The sequence below is a fragment of the Helicoverpa zea genome, chromosome 18 (assembly GCF_022581195.2).
Source record: "Helicoverpa zea isolate HzStark_Cry1AcR chromosome 18, ilHelZeax1.1, whole genome shotgun sequence".
NCBI classification, from domain to species: Eukaryota; Metazoa; Arthropoda; class Insecta; order Lepidoptera; family Noctuidae; genus Helicoverpa; species Helicoverpa zea.
The window spans coordinates 10,818,019-10,840,120 of record NC_061469.1 but is presented as its reverse complement, the minus strand read 5'-3'; the positions used below and the strand labels follow the sequence as shown (position 1 = coordinate 10,840,120).

The following is a 22,102-nucleotide window of genomic DNA, read 5'->3' as shown; positions in this document are numbered from 1 at the left end:
GAATCCCCAACAAGTACGCCAATAAAAAAACTGTAATTAAAACGCCGTAACGCAATCGCTCATTACTCCAGTGACACATTTACACCAATCCTTATGAATACCACATGGCTATCTGTAATTAAACTTACTGTATAAACATTATGTAATTTTTACTGGCAATAAAACACCCTGTATGTACAATCAATAAAAGCAATATTTACAAAGTGTATTAATGATGGAAATCCCCCTGTATGTGAGCCCATCTGCAATACATTTTATTGTCCACATGGGTAACATTTGTGTATGTTATTGAATCCGTGGCATTTTAGCTGCCCCGGGGTGTGGATTAATTTTTTCTCGCCCCTTTTGAGGCGATTTTGTGTTTGTTTGGGTGAAATTGTAGCAAAAAGGTTGGGCTTTGTTTTTCTGCTTGATTTTGTTCATGTTAATAAGAAACATAAGCCAGCTACGATTTTACCCATGTGACTGAAAGTAAATCTAGCTTCAAGTTGAAATACTATGAATAACTTAGACATAACGTTGAAAGCTAACGTTGCAGAAGAAAATACAGATTCAAGTTTCGATTAAGAAAAAACTTAGCGTGTACTTACGAAGTCACCATTCCTTTAAGCGTTAATACTTACTTGATTCCATCCCAGTCAGTTGTTTTTCTTTTACTACTTAGTTCTTCGTTCACAGCTGTTAAGTGTCTAGACGGGAATTTATTATTCACCAGGGTGAACAAACCATGTAGATTTTGACTTATTTTCATCCAAAAAGGTACTGTTTGCTCCCCTCGATAATCCAAAAAGTTTTTTTAATTTCAAACTTAAACGCTTTCGCCAGGTCAACATACGCTAAACAAATCTTCTTGCTGTAAATTTAGAAATTTTCAAACATTGGTTTCAGGGGGTTTTATTTCCAATTTTGAGTTTTATTAAAACTAGTCGTAAAATCCTTGTGAAAGGATAGATAACCCTCTTGATATTAAAAATGGAAAATATTTGTAAGTATCTCACCTTGAAATTACTGTTGGGAAGATTCCAAGTTTTGATTACAAGATATCCTGCAAAATTAAAATATGGGCTTAAGGCTATTTTGGACAAAATAATGGAAGAGTTTTCCCTCACCAAAACGTGTGTCTGGTTTTAATCGTTGAATTACCAAAAGACAGTACCTATTATCCTTATGGATCTTTTAACGAAGTCTGCATACCTGAGTGTTTATAAGTCTTTTTAACCATAATAAAATGCTGATCACAGATGTGCAATTTGGGAAAACCTTGCAAAATACAGGACTCAGATAGTTGAAGAAGTAAATAAGGAAAGCAGTTGTGTGGAACCTAGTCTTCCGTGCCATAATTTTTGTTACTATGACATGTTACAAAAGAATTTTCCTTTATATATTTTTCTACGATTTTCACAGGTGTTTAAAATTGTATTCTGCTTGATGTAATTTCTTTAATTGCCAGCCTTTGATTGTTGTTGTGTCAATTTTCCGTCTCAAAGGACCAGAAAGCCGTCTTTGCAGAAACTTCTTATAAGTAACAGCACTGAAATTAAAAGTTATGTTAAATGGTGCCCGCATAAACCCGAAATAAATAATTCAAAGTGAAAACTTTGACGGGAACCGACCCCCACGTAACTTAACCTTTACAGTCGCTAAGTTAGAAATACTTAACTAACTCCTAAGTTAGGGCTTACCTAAGATTTTCGAAGCTTTGAACATGTCGACAATATCTTGGGTACTAGATGCATTTCAAAAGCAACAGAAAGTTGCAAAATGATTTTCGTTTTTAAACTGCAGACGAACTTCCGACAGTTATTAATATTCTAAAAAGTACAAGTACCTATATGGTTAAGTTCTTTTTCCACATTGGTCTTTAGATGTTTAGTAAGTCTTCTTTGGACCTCACCTGGCCATCAAGACCGTAGTTGTGAATTTGGGTTAACTGGTAAGCAGATGGAAACGAGTCGTTGTGGATACTTCTTCATTCGCTCATTCAATTTATTTCCAACACTTAAATTGTCATGGGAACCTTTTCTAACACGATTATCACAGTCCAGATTTTTTATCGCGTCATAAAACCTCAAAAAGTTAGAACGAAAATAGCCACCAATTATTTTGAAGAAAAATTCGCCAGTTACCAGTTTTTTATAGACATTTTAACAATTAGGCTGTTGTTGGCGTAAAATCGTTTGGAATAAGGCTTAGCCAAAAAATCTAGACGTGACCAATGGCTCTTGAAGGTCGACTCTCATTGCGTAACTCTTTATTTAGCTCTTATCTTCAGGTGATAAAGTTCAAAATTCCTTGACAGTCGTCGTCATAGTGACCGAGTGTAACATTTGGTAGCAAATTGATAACATTAATCACATCCTTGATTTTTATAATTATACATGAATATTATTTAATGGGATTTTATTTACGAGTCTATTTTATATTTATTCTTAAGTCTATTCAAAAATGCACTGTGTTACTTGTACATAAGGTTGATAATCGCTTCGTGGGTCCATATAAGTCCTTTGGACCAGTTTTGCGTTCAGATAGTCTTTTGTTGAGAACGTTTTGACAATTGACAAAATGGCTTTGCCCTCGTATCAACGCGATGTGCAACTGTCGCAATGCAATTGTGACAATGCAGCGCAGTTTGACAATCATTCGCCGAATACGATGACTAACTATTCAAAGTCTAGTAAACATTTATTAACTTATCATACAGTCTATAACCACAGGCAATACACCCGTACACGTATTAATAGTTAACTTTTAATTAATAGAAACTTTTTCTTTGTTACAGATTTAAGTGAACCCAGTGTACAGTGGTGAATAAGAGTTTTAGTTCCGAATTAATTATTATAAATTGAAAATGTGTAAAATGTGCTAGTTCACGATGTCAACACGGCGGCGCTGCGGTCGCATTACGTGACGTTTATAATCCAATATGGCGGACTTGGGTCCCGCCAATTCTATCATCGAGGGTACTGTGAAGTTTCGCGATGGAAAAAAGGTGAGTTACAATTTAAATTAATCAAATTACTGTCTTTTAACATTGAAATTTTAGATATTTTTTGTGATAAAAAGAATTTCGGGTCTGTAGGATTTATTCTGCCTTTATCAGGTCACGTTCGGAGCAGCAAAGATTTCATTAACATTTGAAATATAGGTAACATTAATTGTCATAATCAACTTCTATAAAGCAAGTTTTAGTAGCTTATTTATCGAGGAAGACTTCTTATAGGCATACGTAGGTAGAAATCAGTTGTACTTTCTATGTACCTATTTCATAATTATTTGATTAATCCATTTATCACCTCGTCATAGTTCTCAAATCTAATATTAGATATCAAAATTTATCGGAACATTCAAACTAAGTAGCTAATAGAGACGCGCCTATCTTATCGATAACCAGAAAATGTGTCATGTCGATAAAATGTTTACGCATTTTTACTACGAGCGGTAGTTTCTGGGAACCTCTTCACGGATATCCTTATATGCCGACCGTTATTTTAAAGGTGATACACATAGGTTATAAATTAGTGGGGGACAGGAGAAACACGTTTAATGTCTAATCAAGTTATAGGTCTGGACTGACTGTTCTAGGACAGACAAGAGCTTTTAGCTTAGAAAACTTTTAGTCCGCCTGTAGTTTGATCGGGCTTATAAATCAGTAAAGAGATGAATAATCAAAGATTAGGTTTCCAACGATTAGGTATCAGACCGACAAAAAGTTCGATGTTAACCAACGATCGGGCTAACTATCGGCCGACAATTTGGTATGCAACATACTCTAATTGTACTAGTTTTTAGTATTTTTTTACTTTAATAAAGCGGCTGTTCTTTAGCCTCTATGCAAAACTACTTACCATAGCTGGAACATCTTGTCCCCAACTAATGAGTGTTCATTATTAAGCAAAAGTCTTTGGCTATAAGCCAACGAGATCTTATAGCAGACAGCCTATTATTACTCAGGAATGCATTAACTTATACAAATATTATGGCTACAGTGTTATGGGAATCTTCGACGTCTTTAATAATATCGTTATTAGTGGGAAATAACTTTGTTTCGCTAAAGCTATTAAACCGTTTAATAGATAGACGTAACATTATGTACAGTTCTCGTGTATAACTTTTCCGTTCTAAAGTTTGCCTTTTGCGTGACTTTTGAGTTGGTAAAAATTCTGTAAAACACGTGAGATGTCAAACTTACTTACTTTGGAGCCGAGAGATTGTTATAAAATATCACCAAGTTCGATAGTTCTCTGTGCTGTGGCGTTATTAAAGTACATCTACTCAATAGAAATGGACTCGTGGACCTTCTGTTACCCATAGCATTTGGCAGATGAATATTTAAAAAAGCCTCAATTGACACTTACGTGTCAGTAAAATTCCTGCGGATTGACCATGATCTCCAATTTCTTAATCATGCCTGTAGCAGGTACATATACCCGTACATATAGGAAGCCATAATAAGCGATAGATATTTTTTTCATCTAGTACTAGGAAACGGTTCACAGCATACGAGTAAAACAGCACGTCACCCATTAATGATAAAACAATGTAATTTGTTTTGACGATAGTGTGAATCAGTCACATTAGTTCTAATGCGCCCTTTGATCATATCTCTATGCAAATAATTATGAGTCATAACTTCCTGGCTATGAGTGGGATGCTATACTAATATGTCATTATTGTTTTGTGAGGACTTATTTAGAAAATAATGAGTTATCAAAACTATCAGAATACATTGATTAATAAAATAAAAGATTCAATTACGCAATGACAGATAGGTAAAATGCTTTCAATGTATGGTAACTTAAACATTATTTCTTGTCCCATTTTGAAATCTGGTCGTTTCGTACGTAATATTGGCCCTTCTGTACATAAAATTGGTCCTTTTCTGTACATAAAATAGTTCCTTCTATACGCATACTTACCACTTTTTCCGAGTTGTGCTATCTCAAAAAATATTCGGCAAAACATTTTCATATCAGTCGAGAGCTCGGTGATAACATGATATCAACGCCCTACATACAAATATAATGCATTACTTTCGAGTGACGATTCACCTATGTAGGCGAATGTACATATACATACGTAGAAGTTACCGGGTTAGGTAAATTACACCATATATTAATATGTAGCAAGTTTAATAACTAGATGTTTCCCGCGGTCTCAAGTCCCGTAAAAACTCACTTCCCCGATAAGTAGCTTGTGTCATCTGAGGATTAGTGTAACTTCACAACATTGAAAGAATTGTTCAAAGCGGTCCAGCAGTTTTGGAGTATTTTGATACAATCAATTTTAAAAAAAGTTTCCACTTTATAAGTATAGATAACATTATAAATCTTTACGCCTACTTTTCCCGTAAGATCAGGCAAAAAATGAACTGGTATGTCCAGTTCACACCGGACAAAAGGTTGTCAGATTAAAATGCCATGTACTAGTGACAAAGTTATTGCCACTTCTCATGGCAAAAGTCCAACAGCGCAAGAACTGAGAATCGTAAGTTCTTAGGACCTAATACTTATTCATATTTACTTGTAAGCAAAGGACTAGGAACACTATACATTCCTTACACCCGGATTCAGCAGAAGTTTGTAATTCTGATTAATTTGACAGTCCGTCAATCACTGTCTGAAAATACAATTTGAGAATTAAAAATATAATTGACTTAGGAATTTCCGGAACATCTCGTGTTGTGATGATTTAAATGATATCATATCCGGATTCTTGATTTATTTCCGTCTACAATACTAATCCCTTCATACTATTGTTCACGCTTAACGGCTGAACCGATTGTGATGACGACTTAAACTACTTAGGTATTTTTTTTTATCCAGGGGTCCCATAGTTCTTTGGAACGTGGACGCCGGACGTAGTCGCGGGCGACATGTAGTAAAAAATAGTTTTGCAAAATTTCGCAAGTTTGTTTGAAGCAAGTACAGCAAATAAACTAGTACGTCTATGAGTATGAGATCAATCTTAGTGGAGAAATGAATAAAATAAAAATTTTACAAACCCATTTCAATAGCTTACTTAAAACCTTCTCGCAGAGTACAAATGATGATGATGTCCTCCTAGCCGATTATCGGCTACGGCGGCTGTTCTCATGTAAGGAGATTAGCCAACTACGCAGGACATATTATAGTGCACGAGCATTTGCGCAGACACAGGTGCACTCACTATTCCTTAACTCTCATAGCCCGATGGGACGGTAATCCGACACGACCGGAGAGAGATCAGGCGCAGGACCGACATTTACGTGCTCTCCGATGCACGGGTGTATCAATCACCAGCTTCCAGGCTCCGGGCAGCTTTGTGAAAGTCTTCTAAAACCCACAAAGCGATTTCGGCCCGACTCGGGAATCGAACCCGAGACCTCGTGCTCAGCAGCCGCACTAGCGACAGCTAGACCAACGAGGCACGTCGAAAACCGCAAACTGAGAACTCCTGTTTTCTTGAAGTCAGTTAAAAATTAACAGAACTTTCCAATAAAAACAAAGAAAAATGGCCACTACACCCATAACTCTGCAATTTTATCAGGCAATTCACTACGACAAATTATAATGGCAAAAAATGTTTAATGGGTACCAATTTGCGGCGATACGAAACACGAACGCAACAGTACGCCGTTGTCATCGCGTTAATTAAAACGCCAGTGAGCAATACGCCGATCCGATACGCCGAACGGTCAATACGCCCGTGGCTATTAATTTTGTTACGGTCCGGTTAAATAGAGATAAATAGGAAGAGAAAATTAAAACGTGGTAGTTTTAAAAAGAGAAGTGCTGCTAGATTGAAGACTTATTTATAACGTACCTATGTACCTATAGCGGTCGATTCTGTAAAAAATATGTAAACCATATAGGTATTATTAAGTATCTCATTACGATCAAACAAACTTAATTTTATAGGCGTTATGAGTCCCTTGTGTAAATACATAATATTTCGTTATTTCCCAAACAGTCTTATGGGTGGGTAATCTTACTTTATTTATTAAATCCTTAACAATTGTATGAAAACGTCTAACAAAAGCCTCTAGGTATTCCAAACTCCAAAAGGACCCTAAAGGCTAACCAAAACTTGGCCACAAATGCACAAACACCCGAAAAGTAATTTCCTTAGCAAAACCAACTCTTATGCTAATGCGCATTGAATGCACTCATGTTTACATAGCCAACACAGAACTAAAGCGAGTGGAAACCCACGGCGCTGTGTGATCATCACGCTGAGCGCACTTGGGCTTTGATTAGTAGATTAAAGTTGCAATGTCTGAGCTGAGGATGACAATGAATAAATTAAATTAAAAAAAAAGTTTTAGATCTAAAAGACTTGAATATTTTTTTATAGCAAGGTCATTGGTAAAGCTGAGATTAATAAAAATATTTTTATTTCGTCTTCAAGTTCACTGGGGGCACTAAAGCTTTGAATACTAATTTAACATTAATTAAAAATTAAACTTCAACTAAAAAGTTATTTTATCTTAAAAAATATATTCAAAATTCTTGATTCATTTAAGTCCATCCATTAATTAAAATTCTATCGTTGTTCTATGAATAAATTAATATTAGTATCGCAAATAGCTCTTCTAGCTAAGCCAATCCAATGTCGCGATTTAATTAAAATTTCGTATCGATTTTCAGTTGTTCCTTGAAACCGTAAAAAGTTTTATGTTTCAATTTCATCTTATAATGGACTGAGTAATAACTGTGAAGTACTCGATACAAGTCGTTTCAAAGCAGCTGAAGATTAATGATACAAGCCATGGAGAACAAAATGACAAAACTAAAAATAGATAATAGGTATAATATTTTCTGCAAAGGCATCAAATATATATATGCCAACTTGTAAGTCTGTATGTCCAAAATAAATCAAAGATACTTAGTTCACTCGTAACTGTTCGTATTGGTCATGCCCACCGTACGAATTTGACCTAGAAGAAGACGGCTGACCTACCTGCATTATGGCATCTCCTCTCATCTTTCCTTACTCCATGGTACCAACACACTGCAGACTAAACAGTCGGTCGACAGTTCATGCAAAGGATGCCAAAAATGTTTTAAAGAAAATCTTGGTTCCAATCTTTTGAGTCGGTCTGATACCGGCTGAATATTTACCTGATCTTTGTAATATGTGTACTCAGTAGGTACTTTTATTATCTTCATACTGATTAACGAGCCCAAAGTAATTATCAGCCGAAGACATGTTTGTAGGGTGCTTGCTGGTATCCCCAAAGATACATTGAATTTGGAATTGTTTTAATTTTTTTAGAGTACACAATCGTTCTTACCTCTAACCACATTGTTAGTGGTAACAGCACAACATGTACCGTATTCACGAAGGGATAACTTACCTAACCATTGAACAAGTGAATTTCTGAATTTGATCCTCAACCAGAGACATACAAACAAATTAACTTTCCATCACTCGTACAATGACAGTAATAAAAACTTTATCTTTTTATATAAATGGTCACTATTTGACAAAAAACCCACTGCGGTTCATAAGTTCCGTCTAAAAGGACCATAACTCGTTACACAAAACCTATTACACATTCGGAGTTACAACTTTAAATTTTTCGGTGTACAAACGATTATTTAGTTTCCCATTTGGCGTTTTTAGTGTCAGTACTAAACTGAAATCACGTGCTCAGTTTTTAGAATGAGCACTATCATTTTTACGTGCATTGGGTCCAGTATATTAAAGGGTGAATAAACGGGACCATAAAACCTTATGGCTTCAGGATTCCAGGATATACGGGACGGTATTGGAATCAAAAAACACTAAAGTCAAATTACAATTTCGGTTTTATTTCAACAGTTTTTTGAAAACATACGTACAGTTTATGAAACAGGTGTTGGGTTAGTAAAAAAATATTATATGCTTACCACAACCAGAAATGTTCGTAGCAGGTATTTCATAGAGGATTAAAAAAATATGAAAACATTTTCAAGAAGAACTGGGTCATGTTACTACATGACCTAATTTCCAAAGCAAATACTCTAAACTTTTACCCAAATGCTAACCTAATTAAACTGAGTATCTGTACAAGTTTATTTCACACTTCTGTAACTCTTGGAGCAATTATCAAAACATTTGAATTAGGTTTTGATAATTTACTCATCTCTCTAGGCCTAAAAACAAATAAACAACAAAATAAAGAAAGGAGTTTCTTCGTTATTCTAAAGATAACAATAAAACTTGTTAATTATCTAGAACTTTACTTAATAGTTTATTACATCTGAAGAGTTAAACTTGTGGTGGATTGTAAGTGTTCGCCTTAGTTTCATCTTCGTTTCGAAATGTGATATCCTTCAATAACTTCATAATCTCAATTCTAGCTTCAAACTTCTGTTTAGCTTTCAACCTCTTAAAAGTCGGAACTAAAGATAACATGAACTGTCTGTCCTCATCACCTTCGTCCTTCTTAAGTTCTTTAAGCATATCCAGTACCTTATCTTCTAGATTTTCACTACGTTCAAACATCGGTCTTAGATAAGTTTCATTTCTTTCCGGTTCCACTTCTACGTCAAAATGTGAGGAGTGGCTAACATGCGTTGTTTCAAAACCTGAAGGTTCGTTTTTTATGCTTTCCAAAGGATCTGATCTTGAATCATCAGAATCCCTTTCTCCATTATTTTCCTCTGGCTCTAGGAGAAACAACATCATGTTGAAATATTCGTATCTCTTTCTCCTTTTATAAGGTTCATTCCGTTCTCTTTTCACCTGTTCTTTCTTCTGCATCCCTAGCTCTCTTGTGAAGCATGTTCGGAGACTCTTCCAGCGTCGCTGAAGCTCGTGGCCTGAAATTTAAAGATTTCCTTGGAATAAATGCATGAAATAACACTTATGGTCTTTGTAAATGGTAGCAAGAGCTTCGTAAATGCTAAGGTACGGTTGCAAAACATGTTTAGAGGACTCTCTAGATAAGGCTTGATTATTATTGATAGTTTATTCAATTTTACTGTCGGTGCAATAGGTAATGTTGTGTTCATTGAGTTATTTGTTCATAAAGCCAATTCAGTTCAATTGTTTTGAGTTCTATGTATCACCTTGATATGCCTAGGCGTTATATCAATTAAAGCAATGTAAGTAGACTGATGTAGGCTGGCTAGTGTTTGCCCTCTGGGTGCCCTCTTTGTCCTACTTTGCATGAACTCCTGAGTACTCCGCACATATAAAGCTTAACAACACATTTGTGATTTACATTTGTAATGTCAGTCGTATTTGTGCCTAAGTATTAAAGATCATGAAGCAAGTTGACTTTATTTATAATGATTTTAGTGAAGTAATGTGGTTTAATTAAAATGGATACCTATAGCTTGAATCCAAGACTATAGTTCATACAGTAAGGACGAAGTTCATCGACAACTGTTTACTATAAATCACGTTCAATGTAAACAGTGGTGTAAGAAAACTGACGTTTAGTCGGTGAAAATGGGCCAAAGTGCTATTTCTCTATTTACATCAAGTTTATTAAAGACGCGAGTAAAGCCGAGGGAAACAGCTAGTCGTTCTACAAATTGTTTACTACTGAAACACAATGGACTGTTTCTAAAACATTTTAGAGTCTAAACTTTGACCGGAGATCGAACCCGCTACCCGTCTCAAAAGTGTCGGACTGTCTCATTAGGGAAATGGCGCGGACGCGGGTTCAATGAATTCCATCAATACTCAATTATTTGCTGATGATGTTTGTTTCCTTCTAGTTAAAGGAATATTTAAGATAAATACTGTTTATTACCATTTCAATGGTTATTGTTATTTATTTTGCCAAAAAAGACCACGTGTCTCTTGCAGTACACTTTTTGCGTTGAGACCTTTATAATTGAGTTTTGACCACTTTTAGATGGCTAGATATTCTTATCTACTATCTTACCACATAATTTGCATGATTATAATGCAACCTTTGTAATTTTGTTCCTACAGATAGCATACTATAAAAGATACCGGATCTTAACAAGTTGTAGTAAGCGCAACCCAATTAAATAAAAGCTAACGGATTTTTGTCAACAACAATACTTTTTACCTGTCAAATCTACTAACAATAACATCTCCATTTCAACTCATTCTCTACGTTGTTACCAACACAATCCTTAACTTTAATTTCTAGGCAATAAAGTTCAATTTGCAATACCCGTTAGCTAAAGTTGCATTCGCACACCTAAAATGTACAATACAAACGAATCTCACTTTTATTTTAGACACACATAAGTAGCAGTATTGCTTGAATAAGTGTTATGTTATTTACAGTTGTGATTGCTCACCGTTTTCCACTTTATCTTGCGGTCTGAATTGCTCCCAGCCAGCGTAGACTTCTCTACACACTTCGATCCACAGTTTAGACTTATGTTTCTTATTACTGTAGTAATTGGGATCATTTTTGGTGTACAAAGCCGGGCGTTTTTTCACTGCTAATATCAGTTTTTCTGGGTCAATTTCTGCTGCCATTTTGGCGCGAACGGGCGTGCGGTTTAGTTGAGACGCGACGGGCAACTGAGGGGCGCCGCAGTGGGGCGACGGTTGCGCGATGGGTCGGGCGAGCTGGCAACGTGTTCAACAAAGTTTTTCGATCGATTAGGGTGTCTGTGATTTATGGGCGTTGTAAACTTATTCGAAATGTGGGAGGATTTTTGTTGAATTATTTGAATTTTGTTAGAAAGTTAGAATGTTTAGCATAAGTATACCTAAGCACAGTAATATTTAGTAAATAACTACACGTTGAAATAATATTTATATGAAGTTATAGGAAGTAGTTAAAGTGCTTTGTTGCAGGCTTTGTTGCAGGCCTGAATAGGTACCTACTTATTTATATAAAACACTTATCTATTTTACATGTATATAAACTGCTACTATCTTTACTTAAGCTTAGCTATTACCTTCTATTCTTAAGACACTTAACTAATAAGACATTACTAGATACAAACCTAAAAATGAAAATAAATCTCAAAAAAATCTATCCCACTGCAGTCCACACACAAAACAATACACAGACACTCTACTCAGACTTTGCTTTGGCGCGGTCGTCGAGCGCGAACGAGACGGCGATATACAAAAATAGCACAGTTAGAGCGAGACGAGTATATTGTTGTGTGTTTATCGCGTAACCGCTCGCTGACAGCTTGTGGCGTGATGGTGTGCCGACTTCAGCGTTGGGTTGTAGTGGCTGAGCAGCAAACTATTTCATTGCCGAATTACATATTTTTTGTTTATTGCAATTTACGTTTGTGCTTAGGTATGTTATTAAACAATTTTGGCAGTCGTTACTTGTAGTCAGTGGGTCTGACACCAGTCTCAACAAGGGGTATCGGGTTGCCCGGGTAACTGGGTTGAGGAGGTCAGATAGGCAGACACTCCTTGTAAAACACTGGTACTCCTGCATCTTGGAAGCAAAGGCTGGGGAGATGATGATGATGTGTAAACAATAAATACGACAGCCATTTAAATAATAAAAACATAGTGAAATTGTAAAGTATAATTGGTTTCGCTGACATTACAAAGCGTTCAATCACAGTAAACGAATAAAATGCTGTACCTATTAGCGTAAACAGTAACTTTCTAACCCTTAAAACAATATATTTAGGTACTTAAACTTAATTTGTTCTTGGTTTACACTTCATTTACCTATAGGTTATCATTGGTGGCTTGGTATACATTACCCCTTAAAAATACGTAATTCATGTTTTACAAGAAAAATCTAAAATACTAGGTTGGTGAATAGTGAGATTTACTCAATTTTTACATTTCTGATCTCAAAAATACACTGGACCACAAAATAGGCAAACTTCAGACAAACTTAAGATTAATTGAGGCTTTATATTTTTTTACGTAAAATGCTTTCGAATACTTCATTGAAAGACAAACCTTAATAAAACCAGTTAAAAAAGGTAATCACAACTTGTCCTAGACTGACACCTAATCAGTTACTGTAAGAACGTGCATTTCAATTTCATAATATCTATAACACTAGTTTACAAAATCAAACTTTTTGCCTGTTGCCGTGGATTTAATGGCTGGTAACATTCACTTATGTTTAGTTTTTATTAATTACACCCGAAAAAATTTTTTTGTAGCTCGACTTTACTTGTTATTGACTTTCTCTTTTCTGAACCTTTTTCAGTCGCTAAAGTACGTATTTTATTGTAATTATACAAATATGTGAAGTTTTTACAACACGAGTAGTTCAAGGAGGCGTTGTTTGAACAATCCAAACCATGTTTGTTACTTATGTGGAGAATATGTGTTTGAGAAGTCTAGAAATGTCATCAGAGACGCTTAAAAATACTTATTTTTTATATTTTGGAATGTTGTTAGATAAAAATGACAGATCTTGGGCTCCTGATTGTGTTTGTAAATCGTGCGTTGAATACTTAAGATTATGGAAAAGTGGTAAAAGAAGTACGTTTAAACTTAAAACACCAACTATTTGGAAAGAATCGGAAAATCATCTCGACGACTCTTACTTTTGTAGCGTGAACATAAACAGCTTAAACACCAAAAATCGAGCTAAATGGCAAAACCGAAGTAGTACATGTGTTCAGCGTCCAGTGCAGCATTCACCTGAACTTTCAGAGAACAAAAATTATATTGAATTTTGAAAAATTATAATGAAAATTATGTTGAACTTGTCGAAGACCTGCTCTTACAATTAAGAGATATGGGATGCAATTTGAGCATAAACTCACTTCCTCTTCAGTCATCTGGACAGATTTCCGGAAAATTTAGGAGATATGAGCGAAGAGCAGGGAGAACGTATGCATCAAGATTAACGTGTCATGGAAGAACGTTATCAGGGTTTCTGGGATGTAAATATGATGTCTGACTATTGCTGGTCTCTGATACGCCATTTCCCAAAGTCTACACATAAGAGAAGAGCTTTAAAGCCAAGTTTTTTGGAACTTAACAATTAATATAATTTTTAAACAAATATTCTTTTAAGGTAAATACACGTTTTTTCTCTTTAAACCGCACTTAGCTGAATCTCAAAAACTAGAGCTGATAAAAAAAAACTACTAATGGTTTTAAATATGGTTAAATATGAGTAGTCAACAACAGCTTAAAAAATCCCAGCAACAAATGTACTGTAAACTAGTGTAATAAATTCATAATGTCTAGTTAGGTATATGCAGGTCATTATGTATCTAATTATAATTAATAAGTACCAAGTTACTGTTCACTTGTAAATAAGCTATTAGTTTTTACCATATCTGCATAGTGGTTACGTGTTAAATCTTAAACGTCTAATTTAATTAATTGAATAATATCAATTTTATGCACTTTACTATTACTACCTGATATCCTTGGCTTCTTCGTTCGCATTTATTATTTTAAATATCATGTTTATGATAATATTATTAAGTATATTAAAAGACTTGCCGTTTTCCCGCGGTTTCACTGGTGGGAACTAGTGCTCGTACCGGGATAAAATAAAACCTACTTTATTCGGATACTTTATAAGAGTGTGGCTTTCCAACAGTGAAATAATTCGTCGAATCGGTTCAATACTTTTGGAGCCTTTTTGGAACAAAAAAAATTTTTTTCTCATTATTATATTAGTATAAATTAATTGACTGCACAACGTTAGTTGCTAGATCAATATTCTTAATTATTGATCACTTTGACAGGTCATTTGCATAAAAACCAGCTTTTGCTCGTTTGAATGTAACTGTTAAATAAAAAAACAAATATGTTTATTTAATATACGAACATGTTGATTTTTTTTATTTATTAATATTAGGTGCTGTCATGTTTTAGTTAATTTGATTAATTTTTTTGTAATTAATTTTGTTTTTATTTTGTTCACAGTGGAAATCGCGATGGTGCGTCATGCGAAAGTTGTCACCAGTTGCAGGTAAATTATGGACACCCTATTCTTATTTAATACCGTTTTATTTTCTGTAATTCTTAAATATAAGTTGGTATACCTACTACACTTTTATAAGTTGGTCAATTACTACCATTTCGTTAAAAAATCTGTCTTTAAAGTTTCATATGCACAAATTGATTGCAATTCAAAAGCTTCATAGTAACCGGACAATTTTACAAGACGTTGCATTCTCCTATTTTCCAAGAAAGACAGCCTAACTCAATTGCAAAAAAAGGAAGTTCTCACGGACACCACAAGGCCACTATACCATACTTTTAACTTACCTGTCCACAACTTACCATATACAAGACAATTTAGACCTTATTTCTTTCAAAATAAAGGTTATTTAGGCTCTGAATATTAATTGCATGAGGTACTTGTATATTTTTCCATAGAAATGATGAGTCATCGAAGGGAAATTACGTCCATTCATGGCGTCTTGCTAGGAATATTGTTGTGTTGTATTTTGTTGTTAGTAATTATGGGACAGAGGATCGGTTTATTGTACGACTAAAAATACTGAGGTAGGCTTTTTTTCTACTTTCATAACTTAGGAACGATCCAACTCCATACGATCCAGTAAAAAATGATGGAAGCACCTATGCTAAGATTCAGACAATTAGGTATGGGTTAAACCGTGGAAAAACTGATGTTTTACTAAACATAACCTAATCATTGATAAACATCAGTACTTATTTGAAATTAAATAAAGGCTTGATTCTAAAACTTGACTATACAACAGCTAGTAAAAAAATAAAATTTCACAATGATTTCGCTACAGTACGTACCTATGAGTAAGTCTATACTTAATCTATTGTCAGTTACCAGACTAACTACCGACTGCTAACTAGAATATTAATATTAAAAGATTAGAGCCGACAATTAGTGTCAAGCCGTCAACTTATTATCTCCAAGTAAAAAAGAAATAAATAACTGTAATACATTACAATAATGACAGCGTCTAATTAGATGAAAAAACTACAATCGCGAACTCGAAGTATCTAACACGCGTGACCATGCTACAGTTGAGAAACAAAAGGTACAAACAATACAGATATCATACAGGAAAATCTTACTTCGTTTGTTCCTCTTTGTGGCTAAAACTTCTGGATGGATTTTAATGAAGGGTAGTAGTGTAGCTTATTAGAGAATAACATATCTGTAAGTGGGCTACTTTTTATGCATACGACGAGAAATAATTTTGTTGTGTAGTTGAAACTGCCTCGTTGGTCTAGCTGTCGCAAGTGCGGCTGCTGAGCACGAGGTCTCGAGTTCGATTCCCGAGTCGGGCCGAAATCGCTTTGTGGGTTTTAGAAGACTTTCACATAGCAGCCCAGAGCCTGGAAGGTGGTGATTGATACACCCGTGCATCGGAGAGCACGTAAATGTCGGTCCTGCGCCTGATCTCTTTCCGGTCGTGTCGGATTGCCGTCCCATCGGGCTATGAGAGTTAAGGAATAGTGAGTGCACCTGTGTCTGCGCAAATGCTCGTGCACTATAATATGTCCTGCGCAGTTGGCTAATCTCCTTACATGAGAACAGCCGCCGTAGCCGATAATCGGCTAGGAGAACATCATCATCACGCGTTTGTGGACAAATAATGCTGACCGCACATCAAAATTTAATATACCTACCTATAATGGGTTTTCTTAATCACTAGCGAGTTCTTAGGAATCTTAGGAGCTGCTAGTGCGATTTCAAAAATTCCTACAGTGATAGATAGCCCATTTATCGAAGAAGGCAAGACTACATTATAATGCGATATGATAGTTCCCGAGTGAACCGCATCTCTATCGTTAATCGTACCTACTTGGCAAATAAATCATTACGTTACTTTTAAGTTAGTATTCTGCCTATATTACACGTTGGTAGGTACTCCTTATGTAGGTATAGTTTGATATCTAAATATGACGTCACGCTCCCAGTTCAGACTTCTAAGAAAGCAACCAAGGCGAACCGGTCGACTCACTTTAAACTTTGTCTCCTTGATATATCTGTTACGGGTAATGCTAGAAGGTGGAGTAAACCTAGGTTAGCACGGGTTTACTTAGTATTACCCAAGCTTCTTGGGTAAAGTCCGGATAATAAGTAAAGTAAATTTTAATTCGGGGTTTACGCATGCTCACCTAGGTCTACCCAACTCTGACTGGGTAATGTTAGGTGTTGCGTAATTTTCGAGCCCGTGGCGTAATTCTAGGACGAACGTGGTACTATTGAGGACATGTTCTCAAGGAATCAATTTTTATTAAGTTTTATAAACTTTTTGGCGCCTTTTCTCAAAATAGCGTCTGACTATCTATAACTGCAATAATAATATTAAAGTTCTAGATATCCAGATTATTATTAAGAATTAACTTAATAAAGCCGTCATTGACCTGAATTACTTTATATCCAAAAAATTTCATTGTGTAGAGTGCGTAGTCAGGCGCCCGGTTCCTATTTACAAGTAACGTTTACTTTTCTTTAGTAATAGAAAATTACAAGACCCTCATTAGTATTATATCTAGAGCATTTTGCCTTGGAATTATATATTAAATATTATAAATATACTAGATAAGCTGATATCATCAAGAACAAGACTTAACTAGGTTAATGCATTCAAATACGCATATGCAAAACAGAATCAATAAATACTATTTCTTAATTGTACCTAAGATTTAATTATATTTATTAAACCAACATACAAGCTAGTTAGTGTCATGTTATGTAAGCTAGAATATTAATTATTATGGTTCTAAGTTAGAGCTAAGTTGTTTGCAGTGCTTGTTAAGTTATAATCTGGGTAATAGAGATCAATTGGTTGGTATTTAGTTTAAAGTTATACCTACTAGTAACAATTAAGTAGTCTGTGGGTATATGCTGAGGATTTAGATGAGTTTGCAGGCTTCTCGAGAAATAGACAGGGTTGTCCTTTAATTACATGTTAAGTATATTTAACATGGATATTTCATTAAATAAAACCTAGCCATTTCAGGTGTATCTTTTTTAATTTGAACTTTTTAATCCAATTTCCGATGAAAATCATCAAAGTGCCCATTATTTTTAAGAACTGCAGTAACATAATCATGACTATCGCGTTTCCTATGCTTTTATTATTTATTTGTGTAACAGATAAGAACTTATGATTTTTCTTATAAATATACGCAAATCTTCAAGACAATCTGCTCATCATAAATTCACGCTCTAAACTGCAAACATTTTGCCCCGGTAGGTAATATCCTAACGGTTATTATCTTTCAGCCAAATCTTAATTACTAAAATATCATAGTGAGCTCATCTCGCTAATTAACTACAGAAATGAATTTTATATTAAAAACTTTTTCGTGTATTTTTATTTTATTACATTTCGCGAAATTTTGGTGAAAGTTAAGTTTGTGGCCTAGATTTCGGTAGGAAATATATTGTGAAGGTAAACGGTAGGTGTAGTTAACTACTTATATTTCACTACTAACCTGTAATTTTACAGAATTTTTATACAACGAAACAAAAACATGAATCTTGTAACACCAGAACCACAGTTGACTAAAAAGTCGCCATTTTGTCTCCACACATATCGATCTTTTGAGTGAAATAAAAAAAGTAAAAAAAACACCAATAAAATATGAAATTATTTTCCAAAGATTAATCACGACCGGACGCAACACCAGACAGGGCACGGGCACCATTACTGCCTAATTACCATAAATCCATCACGCTGTGACGTTTTACTATAATTCCTTCGTATTTACGGAGCAAATAGATGTGTCAAGTTGTTTGCCGACGGCTTCACATGGCTTCACCCACTGACTTGTTCCGACAAGATGCGGGCTTGTTTGAACAGGCTTTTCGGGACAATTTGAATGGAACTTTTTGAAATGTTGGTTTAGCTGTTTGTAGGTTTGGGTTTTCTGGAAGTTTGGGCCACATGTGGGTTCTGAAAGACGAGGCGAATTATGAAGGCTTAGTGGTTGTAAATGTGATAAAACTAACTTTTCCCCGCGTCCAGAGAGAACACTATCGCACCTGCATAAAAGCCTATGTCTTTTCTCAGATCTGTGTACCTATTTTTTTTTTTTCAAATGGTTCAGTCGTTTTGATATGAAAGCTGAACAGACTGACAGAGATACTTTTGCATTTATAATATTGAGTAACCATTAAATGTGTGCACCCATCAGACTGCATTATCTACATGTTTTCTTTCGAGTTTCGTCAAATAATGAACCACTTTTGTCATTGTTATTGCTGCTCGTACAATATTAGGCTTTGACTGTACTACAGTAAAGGAATTTTCTACCAAACTAAGCATACAAGTATTCTCACAGTCCTCCAGCCAGGTCAAGTCATAGAAAGTGCAACAGCCGATAATTGCAGTGCAAATAAACGGCGACATTTTACCGACGCCGCAGTTTCGCAAGCTCGCCCGACAAAATGACAGCGGCTCGCACTTGACACGTTTATGCGCACGCAAATACCTGCGGGCCATAGAGTAAGGGGTGAAGAGGGGACTCGGACTGTTGGTTTACTGAATAGTTTATGTAAGAGAATTGTTGAAATACTGTCTTTTGTTTTTAGGTACTCGTTGAATTGAATGAGCGAAAATGGGTCGTGACTGTTTTCGTTTAATATTTTATTGTAGTTTTTGTTCCATTTCTGTTTCTTTTTTGACGTATTGCTGGCCTATTTTGTAAACGTTATTTTTTTATCTTAGTAGTAATGATTCTTGTTCCCTTAAAATAACGATCTCTAACACTAACAATTCTTTAAAAGACCATAGATTTACCTCCTAAATTGTTGAACTACTTGTTTCATTAAAACCAAGAAACTTATTAGGTAAATCTCTTTTAGCTCACATTCTATCCCCACACCAAATTCCATCTGAACCAAGTTATCAATTCTACCGTGCAACTGACGAACAATAAGTATGTAATGTAAATAAGCATAGCAAGCATGAATAATTCGAGCCAATAAATCAAACCGCAATATTCTACCTACCTTCATATCTGCACTAACTGATCTATGATCTAATAGGGCTAATACTGAGAAACATGACTGACATCAGATGCTAAGAATCTGTGACATAACTCTCAGCTGAATAGAACCCAAGTTTCAACTGATGCAATGGTAAACGTAATTGTTTATTTATAAGTTTAACTGTAAGAGGGCAAAGATTATCTAGAATTCAAGAACATTCCTTTAATTTAGGAATCTGTTATATATTTATGATTGGTTAGTATTTTATGTTGTATCAAATCCTTATGCATTAGCAAAAAGATTTTTCAATTATTTTTCAAGTTTGTAAGTGAAAATGCCTAACCCGTATTTTGGTTCGGGTAATAACCACGCTATCACTATATTAAAGTTTTCGGAGTTCGTTTTCGGCTTTTTGTGATATGTATGTCAAAGTTTCGTTCTTAACCGACTTCCCATAAAGGTAGCTGTTACTAACTAGTGTAAATAGGGTTCATCGTTAGAAATAACAATAAAACCATCACAATATCTTCATTAACTTACAATCGTCCTTATAAACACTAATAAAATGATCTAAGACCTTATAATACATAGTTATAATAACAGACTTGAAGGCGCTGCAGTAATCTATGTAATTGCTCTGTTTACATTAACGAGTGACCTGCTGGTACAAGGATATATTATTATGTACAATACTTATTACATTTAGAGCATATCGACTGCATTCCTTAGGTTATATCTAACAGACAGACAGACGTGGTCATTGACATTTATGAAGGACTAGTTTCCGACCGCAGTTTTGCCTGTGTCCCGTGGGAACTCTGTATAAGAAGTCTTCCATGATAAATGAGAACACAGAAATATTTTCTGTAATCGGTAAAGATGTTCCTGACATAATATTCGTTTAAGAATCTTTCAAATTCTAGTTTTTTTTTATGTCACTGAATGATAAATCTAAGAGACTTTTACCTCTATATAGTCTATAAAACTACATACTTTATCTTTTCTCTGTTTATCTGGCCATAAAAAATAAAGCATTTAAAAGGAAAAACGCGGAAATGTAATGGAACAACCTTGCTTCTAAACATTTTCAGTCAAGAATAACATACGAGTACATACCTATTTAACTAAGTATATCCTGTCTAACTTTTGTTTATTTACAATGTACCTGTACTGTATGTGTAGTGTCTGTACCAATACAATTGGAAATCGGTTAAAAACGTTTCCGTTCAGACTATCACATTACATACTTATTAATTTCACTACGTAATTATACTGCGAAACAAAAAACAAACAAATAAAACAAAACACGATCGTTTCAAAAGCTTTCTCATATGACTCATCAAAAACACTAAGTAATTAAAACTGCTTTACTTCTCAAAATAATTACATTTAAAACTGCGCTTGCGCATTCAAATCACACGCTTATTTCGATCCCTTTCATTTGCAAGAATGAGATAGTATTATTGAGAAGGAAAGGTTTCCAATTAAAGATATTGTTTCAGAAGGCACACTAGTTATATTATTAGACTTGAAGATCAAATTGAAGACAATGTTCTAATATTTTAAAAGAATTATTTTACCCACTGCTTTCATAAGAAAATATATTATTTTAATGTACGGCACAATGATTTGGCGAGTTGTATTGACGGCAGTTGTCAGATTTTGGGCCAAATATTTTGGGGTTCTCTTAACTTCCTATGAAACCCGCGTAGTACTCATAATTTAGGCAATAGTACTCAAATAAAAATCCTGCTATCTTTGGCGCCTTGCACTCTTAAGAGGACGAATTGGAATTTTTGGCGCCAAGGATGTCAATTTTTCTCAGTAAATACAAAACGGATCAAAATACAACTTGGTTACCTGAAAGTTCATGATATAAACCTTATTTTGTTAGTTGTAGAAACATGATTAGGTAACTTTTATAACAGAGAAAAATATATCAAACATACCTCTTTTTAAAAAGAGATTCACATATTATGGGCAAACGGGACCGATTAAAGCCTCTTAACTTTTTTAGTAGTTGAGTATATACATACTCTTTAAAATTGTAGTAGGATTTTTTATCAAATTATCATTTCTAAATAATAAAATTACAAAACCATTTTGTCGCTTACGACTTTTAGTTATAAGCTAGCGCGCGTATTGTTATCCTCGCCCCGCTCAGACGCTCCGACCCCTTTTGGCGCCTTAGATGCGCGTGCCGGTTATGGAATTATTGTTGACCACTTCCTCGCCTTAAAGCAAAGTATTGGAGGGAACTTGCATCAAGAAAATATTTTGTTTCCCTATTTACTTTCTTATGAC

At 34.9% G+C, this 22,102-nt stretch overlaps 2 protein-coding genes across 3 annotated transcripts in view; one reads left to right on the top strand and one right to left on the bottom strand.

Moving 5' to 3' along the window:
• LOC124638915 overlaps nt 1-22,102 on the top strand; it is a 193,916-nt gene that overhangs the window by 64,479 nt on the left and 107,335 nt on the right. For both annotated transcript variants that reach the window (XM_047176068.1, XM_047176067.1), the window contains 2 exons: nt 2,780-2,989; nt 14,788-14,833. In XM_047176068.1, the coding sequence (XP_047032024.1) occupies nt 2,924-2,989; nt 14,788-14,833 (112 nt within the window). In that variant the 5' untranslated portion in view covers nt 2,780-2,923. The remainder of the gene's footprint in view (nt 1-2,779; nt 2,990-14,787; nt 14,834-22,102) is intronic.
• LOC124638916 lies at nt 8,772-11,500 on the bottom strand. Its single transcript, XM_047176070.1, has 2 exons — nt 11,250-11,500; nt 8,772-9,785 (listed from the first exon to the last, which is right to left on the bottom strand). The coding sequence occupies exons 1-2, from the start codon at nt 11,431-11,433 to the stop codon at nt 9,232-9,234; spliced, it is 738 nt and encodes a 245-aa protein (XP_047032026.1). The 5' UTR covers nt 11,434-11,500; the 3' UTR covers nt 8,772-9,231.